Here is a 24,882-nt window from a genome sequence, read left to right on the forward strand (position 1 = left end):
CAGTAGAGCAGTAACAATAGATGCTTGAGACCACCATACCTAGCAATTGCTTTAGCTTCCAACCCAGCAAAACTCCTTAAAGCAGCCTATGCTGGCTAATCACCTGCACATCACAGCTTACCCAGGCCATCACACACATCACCCCTAGCCTTGTACTTCCAATTCATTGCCAGCTCAGAGGCACAGACTATGCCTGCAGCACCCATTTGCACATGATGCTCCTGGCTCCACCATCAGCAGTCCCTGTGGTGTTTGCAATCTGCATCACAGCCCTCATCGTATCCCTCCCAGCTGTTTACCTGCCTGTGCTCAACACCAGCTCTGACATGGTGCAGCTGTGACTTTGGCTCAGACTGCTGGGAGAAGGGCTGTCTTTGTGTGGGAGGTGTGTTTAGACCCAGTCTGTTGCCTCTAGTCCTTGCCTGAGCTGTGTCTGGCCAGGTACCTCAGATCCAGACCTGCAGACTCATCTGAGACCTTTTCTTGTTCCTCACTTGTCCGCTGGTTAGCGTGTTGGAGCCGACTCTCACTGCTGTTGCCAGATCTGCTCATCTTGTGCAGGTACTGAAGAACAGTGCCCCTGCTGGGCCTTACCGTGCGCGGTTCTTGGGCTTGCCATTCTTCATAAACCTGCCCTTGCTGCTCTCTGACAGCCCGAGCCAGACCCTTTGGTCTCCATCTCCCCTCTATCAGGCAGCAGTGCCTTCCCCAGCTGTTCCCTCCTGCATTGCCTGGGCTTGGCTCTGCAGCAAGTCATGCCCTGCAGCCAGCTCCCAGCCTCCTGCCTCTGCTCCTGGCCAGACTTTTTGCCCGGTGAGAGCCCATCCCTCTTGTGCCCAGCATCCCTCGTGGGCGCGTTGCACAGAGAAACCATAATTCTGTTTCTTCTCCCGATTTTGTAGCCAGAAAATCCCCAGTGAGCTGGAAGCTCATGCACTGGGGAGATGCTGCGAGAGTTGTAGCTAAAACTGCTTTGTATCAACATGGGTAAAGATATTTAGTGAAGAATTGGCTATTTGTAAGATTAAGGAAAAAAAAATATGAGGCAACTTCACGTAACTATGCAGATAAGTCTTGATCGCATTATACTGCAGTGTTTCCTATGGGGTAGGATTTAAAAGAATTTAACTTAAAATACCAAAATAACGTTAGTCACCTCACTTACCCTGTACTAGTATGCTGATTCCAGTAAAACTAAAGACTTAACCCAAACTGAAGTAAAAGGGAAAGGAATTCACGTGTTCTTGCAGAGTAATAAAACAAACGAGTGCTGCCATTCTTCTCAACAAAAAGTCAGCAAGGACAGATGATGCTGCCACCAATCAATGCCAATAAAAGGGAAACCCAAGCACCCTAATTTGGAGCCATCTGCATGAAATTAAAAACACCACCCACATTTCATGTTTTTCAGTATGTTAGCATGCCCCAGTGAATGGGGAATTACCATAACATTAAACAGAATAAATGTGAGGAATTCTCTGTTCTTCCAAGGGTGGTGTTTAATGTACTTGTAATTTCTGATTTATTTTTTTCCTTATGGGAATTGAAGTAGTCTAAAAGATGTAACCCTACGCAAAGCCCTATACCTGTCAGGAACAACAACTGGTCTGAGAGGGGGAAAAGGCTCTCTGATAAAGGAAAGATCAGTCTAGAAAGTGTGTGACCACAGAAGAAACTAAAGAGCCTACTAAGGGTTTAGTAAGCTCCCTAGGATATAGACCCTTCCTTTCTGTTTTTTATTTTACTTTGGGCAGGCAGAAGGAATGGGAGAAGACAGCTGTTGCTGGCTTCCAACAGCCCTGATGTTAGCTGAAACTTTTAGGTATTTATATAGCAATGATAATTGCTGTCATCTGTTGACCACTAAATTGAAGAAACCAAGCTGAGATGGGGAACAGAGTAATTAATTCATTAGCGAGCTTGCATGGGGGTTTTGTTAAAGAAGTTTGTTCTATGGCCTGTTGAGTCCCCCTCTAAGTTCAATTTATTTATTTATTTATTTATTAGTATGGTTAATAAAACACAAAGGTGAAATGTAATCCTTTCATAGCTAGTTATAACCAGCATAAGCTATGAAAGGTAAGAAACTAAAATTTAATTCTGGCTCATTTAACCATGATAATTAGTTGTTCCTTTTAAAGCAATGCAATTGCTTTCTATTGTCATAAATTAGAATATATTATAAAGAGATAGTGTTCTTTCTTTCTTTCTTTCTTTCTTGGTGAGTTGGAAATGTGATGTCAAGAGAAGAAGCAGAAATTTACATATTATAATCAAGATAGAGCACTCTTCCTCTGAAGCAATAGTAGTAATTGGTTGTGATGGTGTACTTTGCTCTTGGTTGGTGAAGCTTCCTTGACTAAGTCACACAGTAAGTGAAAGGCTTAGCAGGCAGTGTATTTAATAATTAGAAATATAAATTGCTAATAATAAATGTCAGAGGAACATATGGGGTTTTGTTTTAGACCGAGCAGTAATAACTTCAAGCATCTTTTCAGTGATTATGAAGCAGCCTTATTAAGGGAACTGCAGTACATTATTTTTCCTTCTGTGTGGTGTTTTTGTTTGCTTTTTTTCCTAGCTCTGGGTGTTTTATTGTCCTCCAGACAGGGTCATCTAGGTCTTCTTCCTGAGTGGTTACAGTTAATTCAGAACTTCACTATGTGTAGTTCAAATGATTCTTTTCCAAGTGCCTTGCCACATGCTTGTCAATACTAAATTTCTTCTGCCATCATGTTGTCCATTCCCTTTGCTTTGTTAGTTTAGAGATCATGTATCCTGAGCCTTTGAACAACTATCTGTAAATCACTGCAGCCTCCTCAGCTCCCTCTGGCAATTTACGCTAGTGGATGGCAGTCAGCGTAACGGCACAGCAGCCACTGATTTACAGGACACAATATCTTCTATTTTGCACCTTCCAATTGAATATAGATCTGAAAGTTGCTCAACCTTCAAAAAACCTTTTATGCCTTAGATGCGATGTTTCACGCAGAAATGAATTTCATTGACTCTGCAGATGCTCGCACCACCAATGTACATTGGTATTTGCTCGGGAATTTCCGTATTTCCTGACCCTTTGTCCATTGTGTCTGTCCCTTTTCCACTGTTTAGCAATGTGCTATATTATCATACCTGACACAGCAGAACAGATCAGTCAAAGGGTGGAACCAAAATACTAAAGGCAAATCCAGCCACATCACAAAGCATTCACATGCATGCTTTGTAGCATGTGATCCCCCCCCCCCCCCCCCCCCCCCCCCCCACGTTGAGACAAAGATATTACTGTCCTGATAAATCTGAGTAACTATTTTAATGATTGTACAATCTTAATGAAGCAAGATAACTACCGTGACAAGTCTGAAGCATCATTTTGTGTATGTGGACCCCATCAAAGCTGTGAAGACTGTGCGACGCTTTAAAACCAGAAGTGAAATTTCTACTGTTCACAGCTCTTAGTTATTGTTGTACTTTATTTTAGAGTAGCTGTTTTTAGAAAAATAATAACAAAAGGATTTTTATTACAGGTGGCATAACAAACAACAGCAATAATAAAGAAATGCTAGGTTTCCTTGACCTTGAGCAAAGGGCAAGAAGAGGGAAGAGCTGTGGCTACTACACTAAGATTTTTCAAGAACCCTGTCTTTGCTTTGCCTCTCCAGCACTGCTTGACAGTCTCTGCAAAGTGGCTACCTGTTCGAGTTGGAAGTATGTTTCCAGCACATTATACTGGTGATGTATTATAACTCCTTACTAAGTTGCTATGGGCATTCTTGCTAAGAAACTTGGAATAATTTTTACAATATTTCAAGCTTTCAGAGACTTTTAAACAAATAACTGGGGTAGTGAATACAAGAGTATTGTACCTCCCTGGAGATTATGAAAACAAAAGTAATCCAAATAAATCTTGAGGAGGGGTGGGGGAGCCAACCTGAGAAATGAATGCTGCTTCCATTGAACCTGCAGTCAGGCTGAAATCCCACCTGAAGAGCAGGAAAGGAAAGGCACAGCTTTCTGCTTTATTGCATTCGCATTCGGCAAGAATAAATCAGCAGTGCTTAAAGTGACGCTGAGCATGTATGAGTGTGGCACGCTGCACTGGAAGAATTATAGAAGTCATGAATTCTTCCTTACTCTGTGTCAGGTTGAGGTTTTTTTTGTGTTTATTTTCTTTAGTTTCTTTATGAACAGTTTAAAGACTTTAAAATGAAGTCATTTATAATAAGTCATTGTTTTTGATTCCAGGAGAAAATCAAATTCCCTTAGCTACATTGATTCAATAACAAATAAATAGTTTTGAACTTTGTTACTAAATTATGAGTTATGTGGGTTGTATTGCTGATCAGCACATAAAATAGCACATAGCCTCTCTGAAAACTTTTTTTTTTTTTTTTAAATAAATTGTTCATGCTTGGATTCCAAAGATATTTTTTGTTAAATACTTATATGACAATTAAAAAAAAAAAAAAAAAGGACCCTAAAATGGACCACAAAGCGTGCCTTGAATTGCTGTCTATCATCATTTTGTTATGTGTATATATTGCATACAGCTTTCTATGGGCACTATTTCCCATACCATGCAATGCTATTATACAACTGAAGATAACGCTGTTCTCTTCCACCACTAAACTCTCAATCAAGTGCTGTGGGTTTTTTTTGTTTGTTTGTTTTTCATTGCTGGACCAATGGGCTGAGGTCAACTGCATGAAGGTCAACAAGGCCAAGTGCCGGGTCCTGCACCTGGGGCGCAATAACCCCAAGCAGAGCTACAGGCTGGGAGATGAGTGGTTGGAGAGCTGCCAGGCAGAGAAGGACCTGGGAGTGATGGTGGATAGTCGGCTGAATATGAGCCAGCAGTGTGCTCAGGTGGCCAAGAAGGCCAACGGCATCCTGGCTTGTATCAGGAACAGTGTGACCAGCAGGGCTAGGGAGGTGATCGTCCCCCTGTACTCGGCTCTGGTGAGGCCGCACCTCGAGTACTGTGTTCAGTTTTGGGCCCCTCGCTACAAGAAGGACATGGAGGTGCTTGAGCGGGTGCAGAGAAGGGCGACGAAGCTGGTGAGGGGCCTGGAGAACAAGTCCTACGAGGAGCGGCTGAGGGAGCTGGGCTTGTTCAGCCTGGAGAAGAGGAGGCTCAGGGACGACCTTATCGCTCTCTACCAATACCTTAAAGGAGGCTGTAGTGAGGTGGGGGTTGGTCTGTTCTCCCACGTGCCTGGTGACAGGACGAGGGGGAATGAGCTAAAGTTGCGCCAGGGGAGTTTTAGGTTAGATGTTATGAAGAACTTTTTTACCGAAAGGGTTGTGAGGCATTGGAACAGGCTGCCCAGGGAAGTGGTGGAGTCACCATCCCTGGACGTCTTCAAAAGACGTTTAGATGTAGAGCTTAGGGCTATGGTTTAGTGGGGACTGCTAGCGTTAGGTCAGAGGTTGGACTCGATGATCTTGAGGTCTCTTCCAACCTAGAAATTCTGTGATTCTGTGATTCTCTCCTCTGTTAATTCACTTTAGAATCTGGAACTAATGTGTTCACTTTCCCTGACAAGCAACTGAAGCAAGAGCTCTCCAATAGCCTTTTTTTTTTTTTTTTTTTTTTTTTTTTTTTTTTTTTCAGTGTGGACCTGACCAAATACAGTTTAATTTGAACGCAACGTCTCTTATGGATTATAACCTTCCCCAGTAACTTTTTGATATGCAGCCAGGTTAAACTCTGACGACTTGAAGTCATTTCTGGAAGGGACTGCATCATTGTTCATTCATAGAAACGAAGGTATGCAGCCTGAAAATTATTCCAAAAATTCAAAGGCTGCAACCCCAATCTGTTCTCTTGTTTATTTATCCAGAGGTTCCACTACCGCAGGGATTTTCAAAGTGCTTTCAAGAAATGAAATGTTCGGATAGTTGGGATATTGAAAAGGAAATCTAAAAAGAAACGTTAGCTACTGGATGCTTGTTAAGAGGGGATTTTTAAGGTGTTATTTCTCTTCGTTCTCCACAGAAGACACGAAAACAAGAGTTAAACGTGTTTATATTTGTTTATTAGAACACCATAAAGAGAGAATCTGGCTGAGGAAGCCCCAGTTTCTGTCAGCTTCACCCCGGGGCTGAAGCACCCCACAGAGCTGGCTCTGAGGGGCGTCAAGATGGCGGCGGCCGCCCGCGCCGCGCATGGGCCGCTGGGCGCAGCGCCGGCCCCGCCTGCGCGCGGCGGCGGCGGCCATTTCGGAGCTGAGTCGCTGAGGGGCTGTGGGGCCCTGCGTCGGAGACGCGTTGCAGAGGATGGATATCAGACCCAACCACACCATTTACATCAACAACATAAACGATAAGATCAAGAAGGAAGGTACCGCTGTGCTCGGGGGGCGCTGCGGTGGGAAGGTGCACGGGAAGGCCAGGCTGGGCTGAGCCCCCGGGACCCAGCTGCCGGCGGGGGGACCTGGGCTCCTCACAGCGTGCTTTAAAAACTGAATAAAAAATCCCTTATCCTTTAGCTGGCTCTGCATTCACTGTATAGAGCCGTCCGGTTCTTAAAACCGCGTTTGGGTGCTGCTCAGGTGCCTCTGGGTGCTGCGGGGAATGGCCTGGAAGTGGAAGCAGCTCTGCTAATAAAGTGATGTGTCGAGATGGTTCTGTGTAATGAAGTAAATGTTAAGGGCTTATTTGTAGCATTTTAGGTGCCCTATAAGCTAATAAGTGTCCATTATTAAATTGTTTGGTTATAGTTTTTAAACGCGATATTTCAAATGACCAATGAAGCCTGCAAATCCCATTTTTAAGTACATTTTTTAAGGTATTCAAAGATAAAAATTTCGATAAGAAACCAAAAAAATGCTGACGAAGCAAGCTGCATTCTTGTATTTTTCTATGCATCTGTTGCTTTTGGAAGGTATCATACTTCACAGGTTGCTTTAATTGGCTTCCTGTTGATTTTGATTTTTTTTCTTTATATAGAGCTGTGGCTGGTCAAGAGCAGCCAGAAGAAGTGATGTTGGGCTGGTATTGGCAGGTCTCAACAGCGATAACCTAGAGGCAGTGCTCTTATGTAGCTGAAATGTTTCAAGCGTAGGACTTGTCACTTAGAATAATTATGCCATACAGAGGATATATTTAGCTTAATTGGAGAAGATTAAAGTTTAATTTGACATGTCAGGTGACTTTAAATAATAAAAATAAATCCGTGGCAACTGCAAGTTACAGTGTGATCGTATGAAAATGCATTCATATATAGAATATGAAAAATATTTGATGCACTTGAAAGGATTGATTAAACAGTTAGAAACTAAATGTCCAAATTTGTTTAGCCTTTGATTAGCTCTTTGCAGTATTCTTAAGTCATACCCCTTTACTGTTCCATGCGATGGTATTGATTTGCTAATTGGTCTTCGATAGCTGTAATACATCATACTGGAGTGTGTATGTTTGTGTGTATATATACGTATACTCAAGAATGTGTATTTGTACCCTCCTGTAATTTTTGCTGTCTTAAAAAGTTAAAATGCATGGAGGTACAGTTTCTTTGCTAGGTGAATGTTTGTGATATGAAACCAAGAATTGCACGCCAACTTGTAAAAACCAGGCAAATCAACTTACGCTTGTGCAGCAGTCTGACTAAGCTCATGTAACTTATTACTGTGAGATCAAGGTGGCAGAAATGACCCTAAAGGACAGCAAACTCTCTAGAAGCAGACATTTATATGTAACTGGCTATAATATTTTTTTATTTTTTTTTAACACGTCAACAGAGCTGAAGAGGTCCTTGTATGCATTATTCTCACAGTTTGGTCATGTGGTTGACATTGTGGCTTTGAAGACTATGAAGATGAGAGGACAAGCTTTTGTTATATTTAAAGAACTTGGATCATCTACCAATGCTCTGAGACAACTACAAGGCTTTCCGTTTTATGGGAAACCAATGGTGAGTTATTTTGTACTTTTACATAACAAAAATTTATTGTGGTATGATGCAGTGTTTGGGTATTTGCACCTTAGGAATTAGCTGTCACATGTAATTGTGCTGTTATTCAGTGATGACCTCTCTCAATTAATAGATATATTTATGCAAACTTGAGGAGAGATTGGAGAGACGGTACTTAAAGTACAGTGAGGCTGAACTTAGCATTTAGGTATCTTAAATGATGGCATTATGTTTTTCTATGGTAGGTTGAAGTTTTCAAGATCGGAAATGCTTCCAGCTTACACGTCATGTCTTCTGCTGAACAGATAAAATTCCTGTAGTAATGTTCTTGAAGTTCGGTGCTTTCTGTTGAAATGATCATTATTGATTACTTAAGTTGTTCATAGTTAGACTATGATGCTTCCATTTTGAGGCAGCAGTGAGTAGGCTGAAGATCTCTAGTTTTACTTTCCAGAAATTGGCAGGTGTGGTCAGTAATATCTTTTTTTGAAATTGTTGACTAGTTTTGCTTGTGCATACATCAGATTAGCAAGCCAAATGACCAAATTTCGGTATCGCTTCCGTGATGCAAAAACACTACTACTCAAGAAAAGCTGATTTAATAGTGTACTTGATTACAGGCAGAATGGCACAACAGTTGGCACGTTTCTGTTGTTGCCTGCTTGGATAACTGTGCATCTCTGATAACATGCAAATGGCTCACTTGACTTCAGTGCTAGCTGGATATATTTGTACTGGCTTTTAGCTCGTGGCTTTGAGTGTTAAGGAGTGCACAGGCTGTTGTGTTGCTGATCCGCAAGCTTGTTTCATTGACACTTTCAGATTATCTAACAAATTCTTTAATGAGGAATTGTGCAAGCTTAATTCTGTCATTTGCCCTTAAAGATCTTTGTGCTCTGTAAAACTTAATAAGAAATAAACTAATAAATAAATTGAGGCATCGTAAGCTTTTGGGCATACTTTCCTCTTTAAATAATGACTGCAGCACGCATACTACATCTGGCAACATATAAAAGCTTAAAAAAATCTTTGCCTTGTGTAATTCTGTATTGAGGTAGTTCCAATAAGTGATAAGATTGTAAATGTGTGCACACGTGTGTACACATTGACATATATAATGTCATGTCAGCTGTAAGTTTCTAACCGAATCCGTTTAACTCCGTGAATTTGTGCGTTGGGAAGCCTCTGTTGGGAAGAAAAATAATGCAGTTGTGGTGCTGACAAAATTGGTGCAGTTCAGGTTGAATTAAGGCAAGTACTTCACTTTTTTATTTGAGTTTTACTGAACTCATTTTTTCTGCAGAGATCTGAGAAACTACTGTGGAGTCTTAATGCCTAACACCCCCCTTCCTGCCCCTGAATGCTTTAAACCCCTCATTTTTTTAAATAGCATCTGGTGGCAGTTTTGTTAACTGACGTTATATAGCTTTGTACAGCTGTTACCTTGATAAACATTAAAAAGGTGCCATTAGCTGATTAGAGTTCCGATTCCAATGAGTGAGGTAAAATTAGTAATTTCTTCTCATGAGTGGTCCATCTGAGTTCCTAAAAAGTTCTCTAGTTGTGATCAGAATTAATTATGAGGATTGCGTACTCTGTAAGCATACCTACAACTTGCAACAGTATTTTTAATACAAGAAGTTTCTATAAAAATACCATGTCAGTAGTGCACAAGTAGAACACTGTCAACAAAGTTGCTACAAGATTTTTGGTATAATAAACAACAATGTATTTTTTCTTTTAAAAAGCGTATTCAGTATGCAAAAACAGACTCTGATATCATCTCTAAAATGCGTGGCACTTTTGCTGATAAAGAAAAAAGGAAGGAAAAGAAGAAGGCCAAATCTCTGGAGCAGTCAGCAAACGCAGCAAATAAAAAGGTTATCCAGGTAAGCTGTTCTTGTTTTAAAAAACAAGGGGGAGCAGGCTATTCAGGTTTTTCTTCTGAAGACTAATTATTGTCTTTTAGTATTTCTCAGTTCTTTGAATTGTTGTCTGTTGATACCTACTGCTCTCTATCACTCACTAGAACACAGGAGAGAGAGCGATTACTTAGTCCTTGCTGCTTTTCTATAATTTCTTTCTCATTCCTGTTCTTGGATGAAAAAGATAAAGGGCAAAGGTACAATAAACCAAAGTAGAAACAAACATTTTTTTATTTTTAAAAACAACTAACGAGAGGTGGCTTTAATGTTGGCTTTAGTATTATCTTCAAATGCTCAACCAGCTCTTCCCTTCAATGTTTAAACGCTTATTTGCACTACAGACACTGAAGAATGGCAAAGGGGTAAAAGGGAATAAGATTACCCATTTACAGTTAGATGGGAAGGAGTTGGCTTGGAATATATCTCCACTAAGGGTTGTCCTGGCATAAACTAATAACGTTTAGTCACTTATATCCGCAAGTTTAGTAGAAAACACCAAGGTGCAGGGTTTGAATATTGTGTTACCCCACTACTGTTCCTGCTAAGACCCAATTAAGGAGAGATCAGAGCGATCATAGAAAACAACTTTTTCCAAGTAGAACATTAAATTTTCTCACAATTTATTCAAAATCAATGGTTATATACAAACCTTTTAGGAAGAATTAGTTGCCTCTGTTGATAATGGTAATAGCTTTAAGCTATCCTTTGTAAACTGCTGTCATCAGTGGAACATCTGGTTTTATTTTTCTACTAGATGTGTCCTGTCTAGGCCTTCATTTTCAGCACAACTTCCTGTCTTATAGAACTGAATTTTATGATGTGGAGAAGTAGTGATTCTGCTGACATAGCTATTAGTTAGATGTTTTTTTCTTTTGTTGTCTGGTTTTGGGGTTCAGTGAAATGCACATGTTGTTGTTTCCCTACAGCAGGTATTTCATAAACAACGAATGTTCCTTGGATTATGGTTTAATCAATCAAAATATTAAACAAACACACCAACCTTAACATACTGCTGGAGTTTTACAGAAACATGGTGATGTGTGTTTATATATTTCTAACAAAATATCTTTTAAAAACTATTTTGTACTTATTTACTAGGGAGCAACACAAAATTCAGCCAGTGCCCCTGGGACTTCACCACAGAATCAGCAGGTAACGCTTGTTTTTGTGACCAAAACCATTAAAGATTCTGAAGCTTAAAAGCTAACAGGGTTTCTAATCAATATGTTTTAATAGAACACTCTCTAGTAAAACCAGTGTTTTGTATGGTTTTCAGTTGCTCAAAGAAACTCAGTAGTTCAGTTCTACTGTAGACGAACAGAGTATTTATTGTGGCCTCCAACTGCTCTACCAGAGAGGGAGCTGTGGAGGGCTTGAGTTCATCACTTCCCCCGCAGGTATCTTGGATGGCCTGAATAATCTAAAATGGCCTACGGGTAGTCGTCAGGCACCTGCTTTGGTGGAGTACTGCAGCATCAACTGTTGAGCTGTCAAGTTTAAATAAGGTGTCTAAGAAAATATATTAATGTGATTTTTTTATATATTTTTTTTTGTGGAAGCAAGAGACCCTCTACATTTTTATCACTGTGAGATAGACAGTTTGAAAAAACAAATGGGGATTTGCCTGCATATTGCATGAAGGTATCCTAAAGCCCAACTAGCAGTATTCTGAGTAAAAACTGAGAATGCACGAGTCTTAGTTCAAATAATAATGCAGATAGATTGCAGAGGAGTGGACAGCTGCGGATAATCTGCTGAGCATTGTTCTTCTGTTGCAGGTGCCTGATAACCCACCGAACTATATCCTTTTCCTTAATAACCTACCCGAGGAAACGAACGAGATGATGCTGTCCATGTTATTCAATCAGTAAGTTTTCAGTTCTTTGAATCCCTCTGTTACCTTTATGCTGTCTCAGTTGGCAAGTTGATTTTTTAGAAATAAGAGGTTTTGAAAGTATTTCAGTTTTCTGTGTTACTGCCAAGATTACAGATGTCAGGTCTGATGTCTTGGTGCAGAAACCAAGTGCAATTTTCTTTTTTCTTTTGAGTTGCTTTTGATTGTTTAAGTTATCTATTATCAGTCTGCACTGGATTTGAGTTAGTGATCAATATGAAAGACTTTACAATATCAGGAACGGTTTCAAAACTGGCTTTAGTTGCTTCTGCATGTGTGCAAGACTGATTGAATTACTTCCACAGAATGATCCTTAGGTCCATAGTTATGGGGACTGGACATACAAAAAATTCTTCAGTTGAATCTTTTATTAGTAGTAATTGTTATACTAGTAGATGCGTATGGTAAGGTCCTACAGCTACTGAAGAGATATAAATTATCAAACCAGGAAATAATATCTGACTCTTTCAATTTCTTTTAAAGGTTCCCTGGATTTAAAGAAGTACGATTAGTGCCTGGGCGCCATGACATTGCATTTGTGGAGTTTGAAAATGAATGTCAAGCAGGAGCTGCTCGAGATGCCCTCCAAGGATTCAAGATCACTCCGTCTCATGCCATGAAAATCACTTATGCTAAGAAATAACTAGGCACTCTTTAAAGGACTTCTTTGGATTGATTTTTTTTATCATGACGATACTTTGGTCAGCTAGCATGTTTGCTGTTCTATGCAGAAAAGATAAGACTGTTGTGTAAAATGGCCACAGCTGTTGGGCCAGTTGCAGGACTTCCATGGATCTGTTGAATAGTAAACTTTTGTGCTAAAATGCCATTTTTTATAAAATAAATATAGTTGATGCTGTTTTCAAACGATGTTTTTCCTTGAATTTGTCTTTCCTTGAATCTGTTAGGCGTGCAGGGCCAATTAATTATATTGGTTTAACTACTTTTAAGGTGGTCTTCGTTTCTCAGAAGTGAATGCTGGAAAAATAGCCGTCTCTTCAGAGCAAAAAGCATGAGCAGGTATACTAAGTGTCAGCATATTCAGAACGCAGCACTCTGTTTTCAGTACTTTTATCTTAAGTCTTAAGGCAAGGCATTAAGGCATTATTGTTGTCTTAAGACAAAATTACTCTCACAGAAAAGCAACAGATTATCGTTGGAGTCTGTTTTTTTTTTTTCTTTTTTTTCCTCCAGGTACTGGTAGACATTGATTAGACTTCGATAGCATTGTTCAACTTCTTTAGTTTTGTCTCTGCAATGATGGCTGGTAATAGAAGCAAGTGTATAGAGGGCCCATAAAAGCTTATTTTTCCAGTCCTCCGTTATTTACCAGCAGTTTTAATAAATGGTTTAGGAAAAGCTTTCTTGCTCTATACAAAGACATTGCTGATATGTTTGACAGTCTGACAGATGGGTTTTTCAAAATGCGTGTCCTAATGTGTGTGGTTTGCTGAGGTCTTTTCCATTTGTTTAAAACAGTTAAGGGGCTTGTTGGACATGAAATACACTACATGCAGAGAATTAATCAGATGCAGTACTGGGAGCTGTAACTATTATAAATACTTGCGTGGAAAAAAATTGCTTCAAGAGCTGGAGTGCTTTGTTGAGGTGAAGGAGGACCTAGGAAGATATTTTAGGCTAAGAGAATAATGAAATTTAATTAAAAGTATTATCATATTTCTGGTGGAACAGTAAGTTTTGCATGGTGATGTCTAGAAGTATTTCTATCAGACCTTTGGAGATCCATATTTGAGAGGAAGGGGTGATGTGTTTGTGCTGGTCATGTTGCACCATTCCTCAATTCTTAAATTCTTTCTCTGTGAGGCCTCTAACTACCCTTTCAAAAATGTAATGGGACAGAATCAGCACGACTTTCTTCAGAAGTGGTTCAGGCAAGTATTAGAGTACCTGATGTGAAGACCAGAAACTACAAGGAAGAATGTTCAGATTAGCATAGCAGCTACACTGCAAGTATTGAGGCTTTTTTGTTTCCAGAATAAGTAGGTCAACTGGAAAAAGGGAGTATGCTGGTGGCTGTAGCTCTTCTTGTTACCATGGCTTGATGCGGTCCCTACCTGTGTTGTGTGGGCTTAGTTGTAGCTGCAGAACATTGTTTTTCTTAGTTTGTTCTGAGAAGGTAGAGATTTCACTTCAGACTGTTCTGTGGACGAAGAGCTGTGTTTTTTATTGCTTTTTATGAAACCGTGCAGAGCTCCGTATTTTGGCACGTTGGCACAATTTCTGAGCAAGTGCTGTTTCAGGGCATCTGAAACTGCTACATGAAACTTTTTTTGCACAAGATCTGCAAAACAAACAAATTGATCTTTTTCTCAGATCACACTGCAAGATGATGCTCTTTCCAGTAGTCCTGATTAATGTCATCAATCATGATTAATTTCCATGTATGCATTTTTCATTCTTTTTAGTAAATTCACAAATTTAGAGCACTTGCAAGTGAATTTTGTTTGTGCACCTGTAAAGAGTAAGAGTGATTATGTTCTGTCATTAACCTCGGGTTTTATCCTCTGCAGTTGCAATTTTGTAGGTATTAATGATGCTGTTCTTGCTTTCCACTATTTCATTTATGAGAGACTCCTTTGCATACTGCCACACTCTACCTTGACTCAATTAGAAGGGTTTGTGTGGAGCTGTCTGCAAAAAAAAAAAAAAAAAAAGAAGAAGAACAAAAGTGAAGATGTATGGGAGGTTGGAGGAAGGAGTAATGGAGTAATGGGCTGGAAGGCTAGAGGAGGATGTTGTTAAGTCAGCTGTAATATAAGGGTGATGTTAGAAATGATAGCAAGATGCTCGTTCTTTAAAAAATACTGTGTTTTTTCAATGACAGTTGCCTGAAAGATGGTACAGCTGGTAGCTCTTCAGGCCTTCTTGTGAATCACAGAGCACTGATGGGCTGGAGTGCCATTTGGGGAATTCACACACTTGCTTTTGGTCACTTCTAAGGACTGATCCAAACTAGCGCTTTGTAGCGTGACAGCTGTGATGTGAGCAGCTTACAGTGTAGTAACTCAGGTTTCTCTTTGTGTGTGTGTGCATATATTTTAATTATAATACTCCTATTTTTCTCCTTACATATATGTTACGATGAGATCTCGGTAACTTAGATCAGTTCTGGATGTCCTCTAAGGCATAACGAGCACCTCTTAAGTCAGTGGCATGGTATGTTTTTAGGGTCCTGCATTGAAAATCTCAACTGAGTTCAGCTGTGTAAATAGAAGTCAGATGGCCACTACCCTGGCACAACCTGAGTACTTTGCTCTCCTCCTGCATCTTCCCATGGAAAATAAATCTTGCCTATACAACTATGCAATGCTTAAATTTTAGACCACCAATTTAAACGGCTGACTTGCCAAGCCTTATTACTGGGTTACATTTGCATCTATGTTTTAGGGTCCTCATAGGGCCTGTCTGTGGGCTGTAACGAGGAAATTTCTGCCGTGGTGGGTTTATGGTGCAGGGAAGACGGTTTGTCAGTGACTGAAGGATTTGAAAGGATGTGATTTCCTTTCCCACTTATCACAGTCCGACTTAATTTTTCATTCTCAGACAATTTTTGCTTGAGGTAAGATTAAGCCTATGGATGACTACCGGAAGGCTGAAGAATGTGTAAGTAATACAGTTGCTCACTGAAATGCTGACCCAGAATGTGTTTGGGAAGGGATTCTGTTTTGTAAGTGGAACCTGAGTCTTTCCTCCTGCCTGCAGCTCCTCCTGTAGCAGTGGAATGTCCCCTCGATCCCTTCCCATTGGCCAGGGATGTTTGTCCAGATGTTTGGTTCTTCCATAAAAGATACGGATCGCTTGACCCGGTCCGCATTTGGGAGGTGCTGCGGCAAAGGAAAAAATGACACAGCGTGTTTATTTGGTTATCTTGCTTCTGTGTCTCAGATTAATGTATCCCCTTGTCACTGGAATTTTTATGGATAAACTTGCCAGCAAGAAGCTGTGTGCTGATGATGACTGTGTCTGTAAGTAATCCTGCTTTAACTGAAATTATGAGAGAATATATTCTGAAAAACAATTGCGGAGCTTGGATGGAGTTTGACAGAAAACTGCTCTGCTTATTTAGCTCATTTCCAGGTTGGTTTGTCAATTGAAAGCAGTGTGGGAGGATTGATAGAGAACATCACATCCCATTTTACTGCAAACAAAATTTGTAAGGGACCTTTTTCACTTGAGTGAAAGGTAAGTGTAAAGAGGAGGACTGTGATTCCCATCCCGATGAAATACACATTCTTAAGCTGTTCATTTGCTTACTGGAGATGGAAAAATAAGCAGGACAAATTCTTGGCAGACAATAATTTCAGAATAACCTACTTTTGTCTGTAGAAGTGGTTTTACATGTGTGCATCCACAGGCATCATATAGTTATATTTCTCTTTATAAAAGTATGTCCTTAAATTCATCCAGCTCATTCTTTTTTTTTGTTTGTTTTCTAGACACCATTTCCCTTGTCAGAGCAGAAGAGGATTATAATGCTCCAGACTGCAGATTCATTAATATTAAAAAAGGGCAGTTGATTTATGTTTACTCAAAACTAGTGAAGGAAAAAGAATCTGGAGAATTCTGGGCTGGAAGTGTAAGACGAGATTCTTGTGTCTATGAGCAAACCAGAAGTAGATTAACGTGTACTTTTGTCAAGAAATGGATGCTAGTGTGGGTTTTGATGTAACAATTTAGTTTTCAAAGTGGGTGTTAAAACTGAAGAAACTGATTGAGGAGTCTTGAGGGCTTTTTTTTTTTTTTTTTTTTTGTAATGTTATCTTCAATAACTGTACAAGAATTAGGTGTTGAACCTTAATGGAATGTCTCAACAGTTCTTTTCTGTGGGTGCTTGCTGAAACTATGGATGAGAAAAACTTCTGTCACAGCTGCTCATAAAACTCTTAAATTTAAGGGAAGAAAAGATAAATATCACCTGTATTTTTGTATATTAAAAAAAAAAAAATCCAGATAAACTATAGCTGGAAGTAAACTATTACTTTGCTCCAAAAATGCATGCCTATGTTGGAAATTAATTGTTCATTTCATGTGCTAGTTAACTGGAGAACTAAGATATCCAGAGTAAGAAACGCTATTAGTAACTGCTTCTGACTAAATTATGAACTAGCTTAAACCAGATGAGGATGGTTGTAAGGTACCTAATTATACATCTCCTTGCTTCAAGGTTTATGGAGAGCAGTATGAAGACCATATGGGGACGGTTGGTTATTTCCCTAGCAGTTTAGTCTCAGAACAACATGTCTATCAAGAAGCAAATAAGACAGTTCCTACAACGGTAAGGAATTTGCAGAAGCCCAGCTGGCTGCATAATTATACTTGGCTGCGTAATGCTAATTTGCTGTAAAAACAAATCATAATTGTGGCAGTTGATTGTAGCATATCACAGATGCTTAGGGATGCAATCTTTGGGCCTTTATACAGGCAAATAGCCTCAATAAAATCCTAACATAAGCTCTCATATTGTAGACATTGCAAATGCTGCGTTGCGGCCTTGATACTATTAGAGTTCCTATTGATTTGAATGGTACAGCTGCAAGGCCACATCAGCCTGTTACCTGAGCTTCTTGCAATGTGTTGCAAATGTTTTTCTTCTTTGGAATCTGGACATTGTGCTGCATATTTTATTAACGTGTCCAACCCCATTTTCTATTAATTGTGCGCTTTGATTGCCATTTTTATAACTTTAATTTTACCCCCCTGGACATCTCCCACTTCAGTGAGAGGAGGTCCCTGGCAAACAACTGTATGTGAAAACTCACTTTTCCACTCTTCATTCAGAAAGATGTATTTTTTAGTTCTTGTTTTCCATAGTAAAAATGGGTTAAAATGTTGGACGCAACTTAAAGAATAAAACTTTGTGTTCAGAGTACGGTATGTGTATGAGAAGAGTATGCTTGCTGTCTGATAGCAAAAGTTCTTAGTACATTTTAAAAAAAGTTGAATTGCAAAGCCATGGAAAACATGTCTTTAAGTAGGCTGCACTTCTGAAAGAATGGTTCTCCCTGATCATACAGTAGTATGTTGTATAGCAGACAGTTCTTAATTTTACTGAAGGTCTGAAACACATCTCACAGAAGAGTGGAAGAGGAGGGTCCTTTCTCACAGGCTGATGTGGTCTGGCTTACAAGTAACGTTACTGGTAACCTATGTCTGTGCTTAAAACAAATTGAACGGTAGGTTTCCAATAACTACCTTCAGTAATATTGAATATTTAGTTACATTCTATTTTGAAGTGTACAGCAAAATACAATGATTAGTGAGTCAGTCTTGAAATCACATATGGAGTCTTTAATCCTAGCTCCGGATTACTAGGTGGGTTTCATTAACACAGGAAATAAGCAAAATGAAGAACTTAGTTTCACGTTAATAGTCGCTAGGATTTGCATTATTAATGTCAGACAACTTTCATATGAGCAAATGAAAATCTTGAAGTAAGTGATTGCTTTTCTTGACACTGTATTAGAATATTCTGAATTTGGCCCAGAAGCATTGTAGCAATTAGTCACAGAACATGAAAGAATGACTAAAATATGTTTCTAAGCTCTTTACTCAACAATATGACAGCCAGTCTGCTGAACAGCAAGCTGAATTGGAAGCAGAGGCAGGTTAAAGTGATGTCTCAGCCTGCAGGCTGGCTGAGGGTCCAGAATGGGACATTGCCAGGCTGCAATGCAGAACTTTAACTGGCAAGTAGAAGTTCTTCATCCAGCCCTCCTGCGGAACTAAGGACACTGAGCTTCACACTCATTTCATTCTCATTTCACATTCTTGCTATACAGGAACTTTGTGACAAAAACTTGTTGTAGCAGTTCTTTTCCTAGTTCCTCTGTTCTTGGTTGTATGTTGCAAACATGACCTTAAGAGTCTGACTGCAGGATTACCTTTAAAACTGTCTACAGCACATCTTGACCAATCTGTATGGGCAGCACTGCTTCTCCTTTAAAGGTTACTGTCTTATACAAGAGCTACTATTGCACAGCTCTTATATGCCTCTAATGCCACCAGTCTCCTATTTGCAAGTCAGTAGCCAGTCTTGTGCTTGCAGCTCTGTAACCCTTCAGTTACAGAGCTCTTGGCAGTAATTCAATGTTAAGCTGTTGGCAGTATTTTCCCTTGCTTTCCTGGTCTTGGACCTGTGAAGCCCAGGGCTGTTGCTACCATGGGTTCTCTCAGGAAGTGGTATGAGAACCACCTTCTCCAGCCACTCTTTTTCCTACCCCTTTACTGCATTGTTTCATTTGCACTGGGGCACCCGATGATGCCCAAAGCTTAATGATCAATCAGCATGCACCTGCCTGATAACAGCACTGAGTAAGCCACTCAATAGTCAGCTTGATGTGTGGGGAGGAAAGGAGATCAAAGGGGGACGTGCTCCTCTCCACTGCAGCAGGAAAGAGGACATTAGCATTGGGGTCTTCATGTCATTGTCTCTCCTTTCACTTTTTTTTTTCCCCAAAAAGTAACTTCTCACAACTGGAGTCAATGTATGCCATCAGCTACAGACCCTCCTAATAAATTCTTGGGCTTGTGAACTTCCGTCAGCATCCTTTTTGCAGTGTTAGGTAATCCATGCCTATCGGTGGCTGTTTCAAGTGATAAGTCTTGGAAGATGTTTTTCTCAGTGCTGCTACTTCTGAATTGCACTGAACACAACAGATTCAATACAATAGAATGTGTACTACAAAGTGGTCTTGGATTGCCTTTCTTCCCTCAATCACTTAAAATTGGCCATTTGCTAGCTAAGATGAAAGTACTTTTATTACCAGTAAGCATCTGCTCTGAAACAGCTCCGTGTCTTCTGCTTCCAGGGGACAGGTACATGTGATAGGTTGGTCTAATGTCTATGTTGCTCGGTTTCAGCAGCATGAGGTGACACTTCTCTACAGTAGAATCAAGATGAGATCTACGTGGCTATGTAAAATGCTAGCAGAAAGCTAGATTAAAGCAATATGCTGTGAAAATGTATCGCTTGCTGGAAGTTTTCAAGCAAAAAAAAAGGCATTTATTTTCTTAGTGGGATTTCTCTAGAGGAAGTGTAACAGCCTCAGTCTGTTTAAGGTGTTCTTTTCATGTGTGATTAGGAACAGTTTAAGGATAAGGGGTTACATACAACTCTTAATAAATCCAAATATGGATGTGGGAATACAAAACAAAAAGATAAAGGATTTGCATGAAATAAGAAAGAACATGGCATTGCCTAATTCACTTTAAAGATTTATGGCAGGAACAAATCATCCCAACTACATAAAAGGAGTTGAAAGAAAAAAAGACTTTTTTTCTCTGGAATTGTGAAGTTAATTTATAGAGAACATACTTTGAGTATATTACAGTGTATTCAGTGTTTGCATCTACTTATCTACCTTTGGGGGATGATAAAAGGATGTTAATCCTTCAGTAATCTCAAAAGATCTTTCCTTTTAACTCTTTTTCAGGACATTGATTTCTTCTGCGAATAGTGCTGAAGATGGCTACGTAATCTCTAGGGTGCTACAAGAAAAGCTGACAAAGAAACATGGACCCTCTCACTGAACATACATATTTTTAATCGATGTTTATAAGATAAGTAGTGTTTCAAATGCAACAGTTGATTTAAAGGGAGTTATTTGGGGTAGGAGGAAAGGCCTCATAACAGGACTTTATTCTTTATATTATTTTTTTTTTATCTGCATATTCTTTGCTTGTTAATAAACCTAGCCTTTGAATTATTGTATGTCTGAGTGGCATAAATATGCTATATATAAAATGGGATGTGCTATCTTCACAGAATCACAGAGTTTCAAGATCATAGAGTCCAACCTCTGACCTAACGCTAACAGTCCCCACTAAACCATATCCCTAAGCTCTACATCTAAACGTCTTTTAAAGACCTCCAGGGATGGTGACTCCACCACTTCCCTGGGCAGCCTGTTCCAATGCCTCACAACCCTTTTAATGAAGAAGTTCTTCCTAACATCTAACCTAAAACTCCCCTGGCTCAACTTAAGCCCATTCCCCCTCGTCCTGTCACCAGGCACGTGGGAGAACAGGCCAACCCCCACCTCGCTACAGCCTCCTTTAAGGTACCTGTAGAGAGCGATAAGGTCGCCCCTGAGCCTCCTCTTCTCCAGGCTGAACAAGCCCAGCTCCCTCAGCCGCTCCTCGTAGGACTTGTTCTCCAGGCCCCTCACCAGCTTCGTCGCCCTTCTCTGCACCTGCTCAAGCACCTCGATGTCCTTCTTGTAGCGAGGGGCCCAAAACTGAACACAGTACTCGAGGTGCGGCCTCACCAGAGCCGAGTACAGGGGGACGATCACCTCCCTAGCCCTGCTGGTCACACTGTTCCTGATACAAGCCAGGATGCCGTTGGCCTTCTTGGCCACCTGAGCACACTGCTGGCTCATATTCAGCCGACTATCCACCATCACTCCCAGGTCTTTCTCCGCCAGGCAGCTCTCCAACCACTCATCTCCCAGCCTGTAGCTCTGCTGGGGGTTATTGCACCCCAGGTGGAGGACCCAGCACTTGGCATCTTGACCTGCATTTTGCTGACACAGCCTCATAATATGTATGAAATAAATGTTAAAAATACGTTCTCTTGTTGAGCCATCTGTTAATCATTTTTTGTTGCAAGCGCTATCCTCTGCTGGAGGAACTGATAGAAACTAAAGGTGGGCTTTACTGTGTCTGGGACAGTGTCACCAGTGTGTCACCAGGTGCATGAGGGGAGAGAGGTGAGGGGTAATGCTCAACATGGCACCGGGCCCGCGCCTCGCCCCGCCTGCCACAAGGCCGTGGTGCCAGGCAGGAGACTCTGTGGGGACGAGGCGGCCGTGTGAGGAGGCGCTGGGGCTCAGATTTCCAAACAAGGTGTTTGTATGCATTTGTTTTAGACAGGCTTAATGCATCCTACCCTGGGTACATGCTAGAAGCCACGAGAACATGAAGAGTACACAGCACTAGGTGTTTGAGAACAAGCAAAACATGAAATTGCACATGAACAAAAATGGTGAGGTGATGTTTAGCAATTGTTATTGGAAAATACAAGTTTTTCCTCATGTCATCTCAGATAGTCCCTTAGAGTTGTTAACATATGCAGTTCTGCATAGATATATACAAGACGGTTGTGTAAGCTTTATATACGTTTCTCCACAAAGGCACTATAATCCCCATTTACAGTGCAGGAGCTCCATGCCATAACTGGGCTCTACATGGTACAAGATGAGACCAGTGTTTATAACCCTAGACATTGCACGTAATCCTTAACCCACGTCCCTGTAAAGAAAAGCTTACAGACAACTGCTTTCAGCTCCTGATAACTCCACAACCAGCTTATGGATGCTTCAGGACAACAACACAACAACTAAGGAAGAGAATTCTTTCTGTACAGGATACATACAACAGGGAGTAGGTACACATTACATATATTTCCCTTTTTGAGCTTGCACAAAGGACAACATTTGGACTATCAGTGAAAAACAACCTGCAATGCTTTTTTTTTTCTTTTTTTCTTTTCCTATTATGGCGAGTCTGAGGCCTTAGTAGGAGAACGTGGATGGTGGCTCATTGGCTATTTCTTTCTTTTTACCTTTTCCCTGTCTTTAGAGACACTGTTCTGTGGTCATCTCTTCTGTGCACACACACACACACACACAAAAAAAACTCAGTAGGCTTGCAATAGGCATCAAAGTCTGTCTTAGCTACTTGAAAACCTAATTCAGAGCAAAGACAGCTAAGGGTTCACTTTGTGTGGTATTCCTAAAGCACCTAGCTGTGAAGCAGCTTTGTACTGATGAAGCTACTTGTCTACTGAGTTCATTCTCTAATGTGCAACTGTTGGATGGTTTCCAATTTAATGAAGCTTTATAGCACCTTTTGTCTGCACAATGTCATAGGTATTTGTTTTATACGTCCACTTTGTGTAAAACTGTCATCTCACAAGCATTGGTGACCTATGCTACAGTCTGAACTCTGGTATGACAGACTAGATAAATTTATAGCTTCATCATGTAACTTATTGGCTGGATCCTTTTTTAAGTTGTCCGAGGGAGAATTGTGACTTCATTCACTAGTCACCAGGGATGTGGTACAACAAATGCAGCAATTCCTGATCTTTATGGCCATTGCTGCTCTGGGGGCAATCTCTTCACTATATAAATGCTGCACAGAGAAAGCGTGTTGGGTAGATTTGCTTTGCAAGAGACGGTGTCTCTGCTCAGAAGGGTGGAGATGTTGCAGTCGGACATACTCATCTCTCTCAAGAGAAGATGTGTCCCCACTGTTGTTCATTTACTTAAATCATCGCGTGGCTCTATTTTCAGTATGACATTTTTCATTATTTTATTGCAAATTTCACAAAGTTTGGTTAATTTAAAATTCCCACTGTTGAGACCTGATTATTGCTTGAGAATCTCTCTTGTTTTTAAAGCAAAGTCTGAGTTTCTGCCCGGCACAAAGGAGTGGAAGTGTGACAACCATAATCTTAACAGCACTGGCACGAAAAGTAAACAAAATGATCCCAGACTTGTACAATGAGATCCGGGGGAGGAAGAAATAACAAGGGAGCATAGGATGTCTGCAGAAAACTTTTGAGTACTTGCAGTTGGCAGCACTATTAATGTAAACCTGACAGCTGAAGATCGATAGTTTTGACACTGAACACAGATCTGCTTTCTGCATTTCACATTCCTAGGTGAAGCTCATTTCAGAACAACACAGCTTGCCATTCAGACCCCTAAGTGTTCATGCTGTAGCGTACCTGGCTGAAATAAACAGGAACCAACTTTCAGGAGAAGGAGAGGAGAATCAATATTATGCTAGCAGGCAGCGGAGGATGCTTTTGATTTTCTAGCTTTTCTTTTTCCCCTACAGTGATTATTCCCCTTGCAGTTTCCTTATGGAAACCCCAGCAATTTCTCCACTATTGTTTTAGTAAAATGTACAAAATATCTTACATGCGGTGTGTGGTAGCCATATAACAAGACCTTATAGTCTATTTTCATTCGTTTTATCCCAGCATAGGGGAAATACGCTCACAGCTTGTTCTGTGTGTTATGTTTTGTGCTTAAAGAAGACTGTGGAGGACTCTTGATGTGGCCTTAAACCACCCTGTTTAACTTGTGATCTCGTGGTATCTATTTGGGTGGCGATCCAGAAATGCTGTGTATTTCTCAGCAGGGCTGGTTTTGAAGAAGCGTAACGCCCCTCAGTCATTACGTGAAGTAAAAAGCTTGTTGTAATTAAGAAAGCCTCCCCGCTGCGATGGGGCTTGAGCCTTGTCTGCCGGTGGGTGCAGCGTTGTTGAGTGAGCGCAGGCTGACATCTAGCGGCTCGCCTGGCCAAGCATCGCCGAGCACATCCCTGCCGCCGAGGGCCCCCAGGGCTCTCCTGAAAACCTCCAATAATTAATCTTATGAAAATTATTTTCCTTATCTAAAACTCCCCAACCCCCCACCCCAATGGAATTTCTGTCCGTTGTCCCTTTTCCCCCACGGAGCACCTCAATAAAGAGCCCAAATCCATCCTCTTAATAACCCCCTTGTAGTTGCTGGGGGCTGTTTCTATGTCCCCCTGAAGCAGTTTCATCCCGGGAAGAGCAAGCCCAGCTCCCCCAGCCTCCGCAATCATGTTGGTGGCCCCGTGCCACCCCACCGGCTCTCTGCAGAACATGCTCAAATGACAGCAGCAGGCCAGGTTTCTGGTTTGGCTTGCTGGTGACAATAAAGATGACTGAGGTTATGAAGGATTTAAACAAACTTATCTAATCCTTACTCCCGATGACACTAATGTTTTACACCGGAGATTTTCTCCTAATTATATACACTGCTTTAATCATCTTATTATCTATTCTGCAAATGATAAACATGCCTCGGGGCTTATGAAAGATGGCAAGTTCACTGAGGGCTTTCCTGCAATGTGTTTTTCCCACAGAAAATGCGTTCCTGCAACCGCAATTTTGTCATGCCAATGCACTCTGGCAACGCTAGCACTGTGTGTTCCTGAAGTGCAGCTGGTCCTGTGGCAGACAGCGTGCGAGGCGCCTGTGCCACAGCGTGGTGGTGCTACCAGCATGTTGGCCAACTCAGCGCAACAACCGTCAGCGACAGAAAGCAGCAGGCAGCACAGACGGTGCGTGCCAAGTCCCTTTCTGCTCA

General features: G+C 40.9%; 2 protein-coding genes across 2 annotated transcripts; both read left to right on the plus strand.

The window, feature by feature from the left end:
- Window positions 1-6,205: 6,205 nt before the first annotated feature.
- SNRPB2 (small nuclear ribonucleoprotein polypeptide B2) lies at window positions 6,206-12,782 on the plus strand. The gene is made up of 6 exons (XM_082758287.1): window positions 6,206-6,340; window positions 7,740-7,912; window positions 9,661-9,801; window positions 10,936-10,989; window positions 11,616-11,704; window positions 12,215-12,782. Exons 1-6 carry the CDS (start codon window positions 6,277-6,279, stop codon window positions 12,372-12,374), a joined length of 681 nt encoding a protein of 226 aa, XP_082614413.1. The 5' UTR covers window positions 6,206-6,276; the 3' UTR covers window positions 12,375-12,782.
- A 2,811-nt stretch (window positions 12,783-15,593) lies between these two features.
- Window positions 15,594-20,231, plus strand: OTOR (otoraplin; the record flags this gene model as incomplete). Its single annotated transcript, XM_082755467.1, has 4 exons — window positions 15,594-15,717; window positions 16,189-16,328; window positions 16,917-17,027; window positions 20,185-20,231. The coding sequence occupies 4 exons, from the start codon at window positions 15,594-15,596 to the stop codon at window positions 20,206-20,208; spliced, it is 399 nt and encodes a 132-aa protein (XP_082611593.1). The 3' UTR covers window positions 20,209-20,231.
- Window positions 20,232-24,882: the final 4,651 nt, after the last annotated feature.

The sequence above is a fragment of the Aythya marila genome, assembly GCF_965140915.1.
Source record: "Aythya marila genome assembly, chromosome: 3".
In the NCBI taxonomy this organism is placed as follows: Eukaryota; Metazoa; Chordata; class Aves; order Anseriformes; family Anatidae; genus Aythya; species Aythya marila.

What these genes read in the sequence shown, in the direction of transcription:
- SNRPB2 (XM_082758287.1), top strand. Translation starts at nt 6,277, where the DNA reads ATGGATATCAGACCCAACCACACCATTTACATCAACAACATAAACGAT. An exon ending in CGTTTTATGGGAAACCAATG is followed by an intron (nt 7,913 to 9,660) that starts GTGAGTTATTTT and finishes TCTTTTAAAAAG; the next exon opens with CGTATTCAGTATGCAAAAAC. An exon ending in CTGTCCATGTTATTCAATCA is followed by an intron (nt 11,705 to 12,214) that starts GTAAGTTTTCAG and finishes TTTCTTTTAAAG; the next exon opens with GTTCCCTGGATTTAAAGAAG.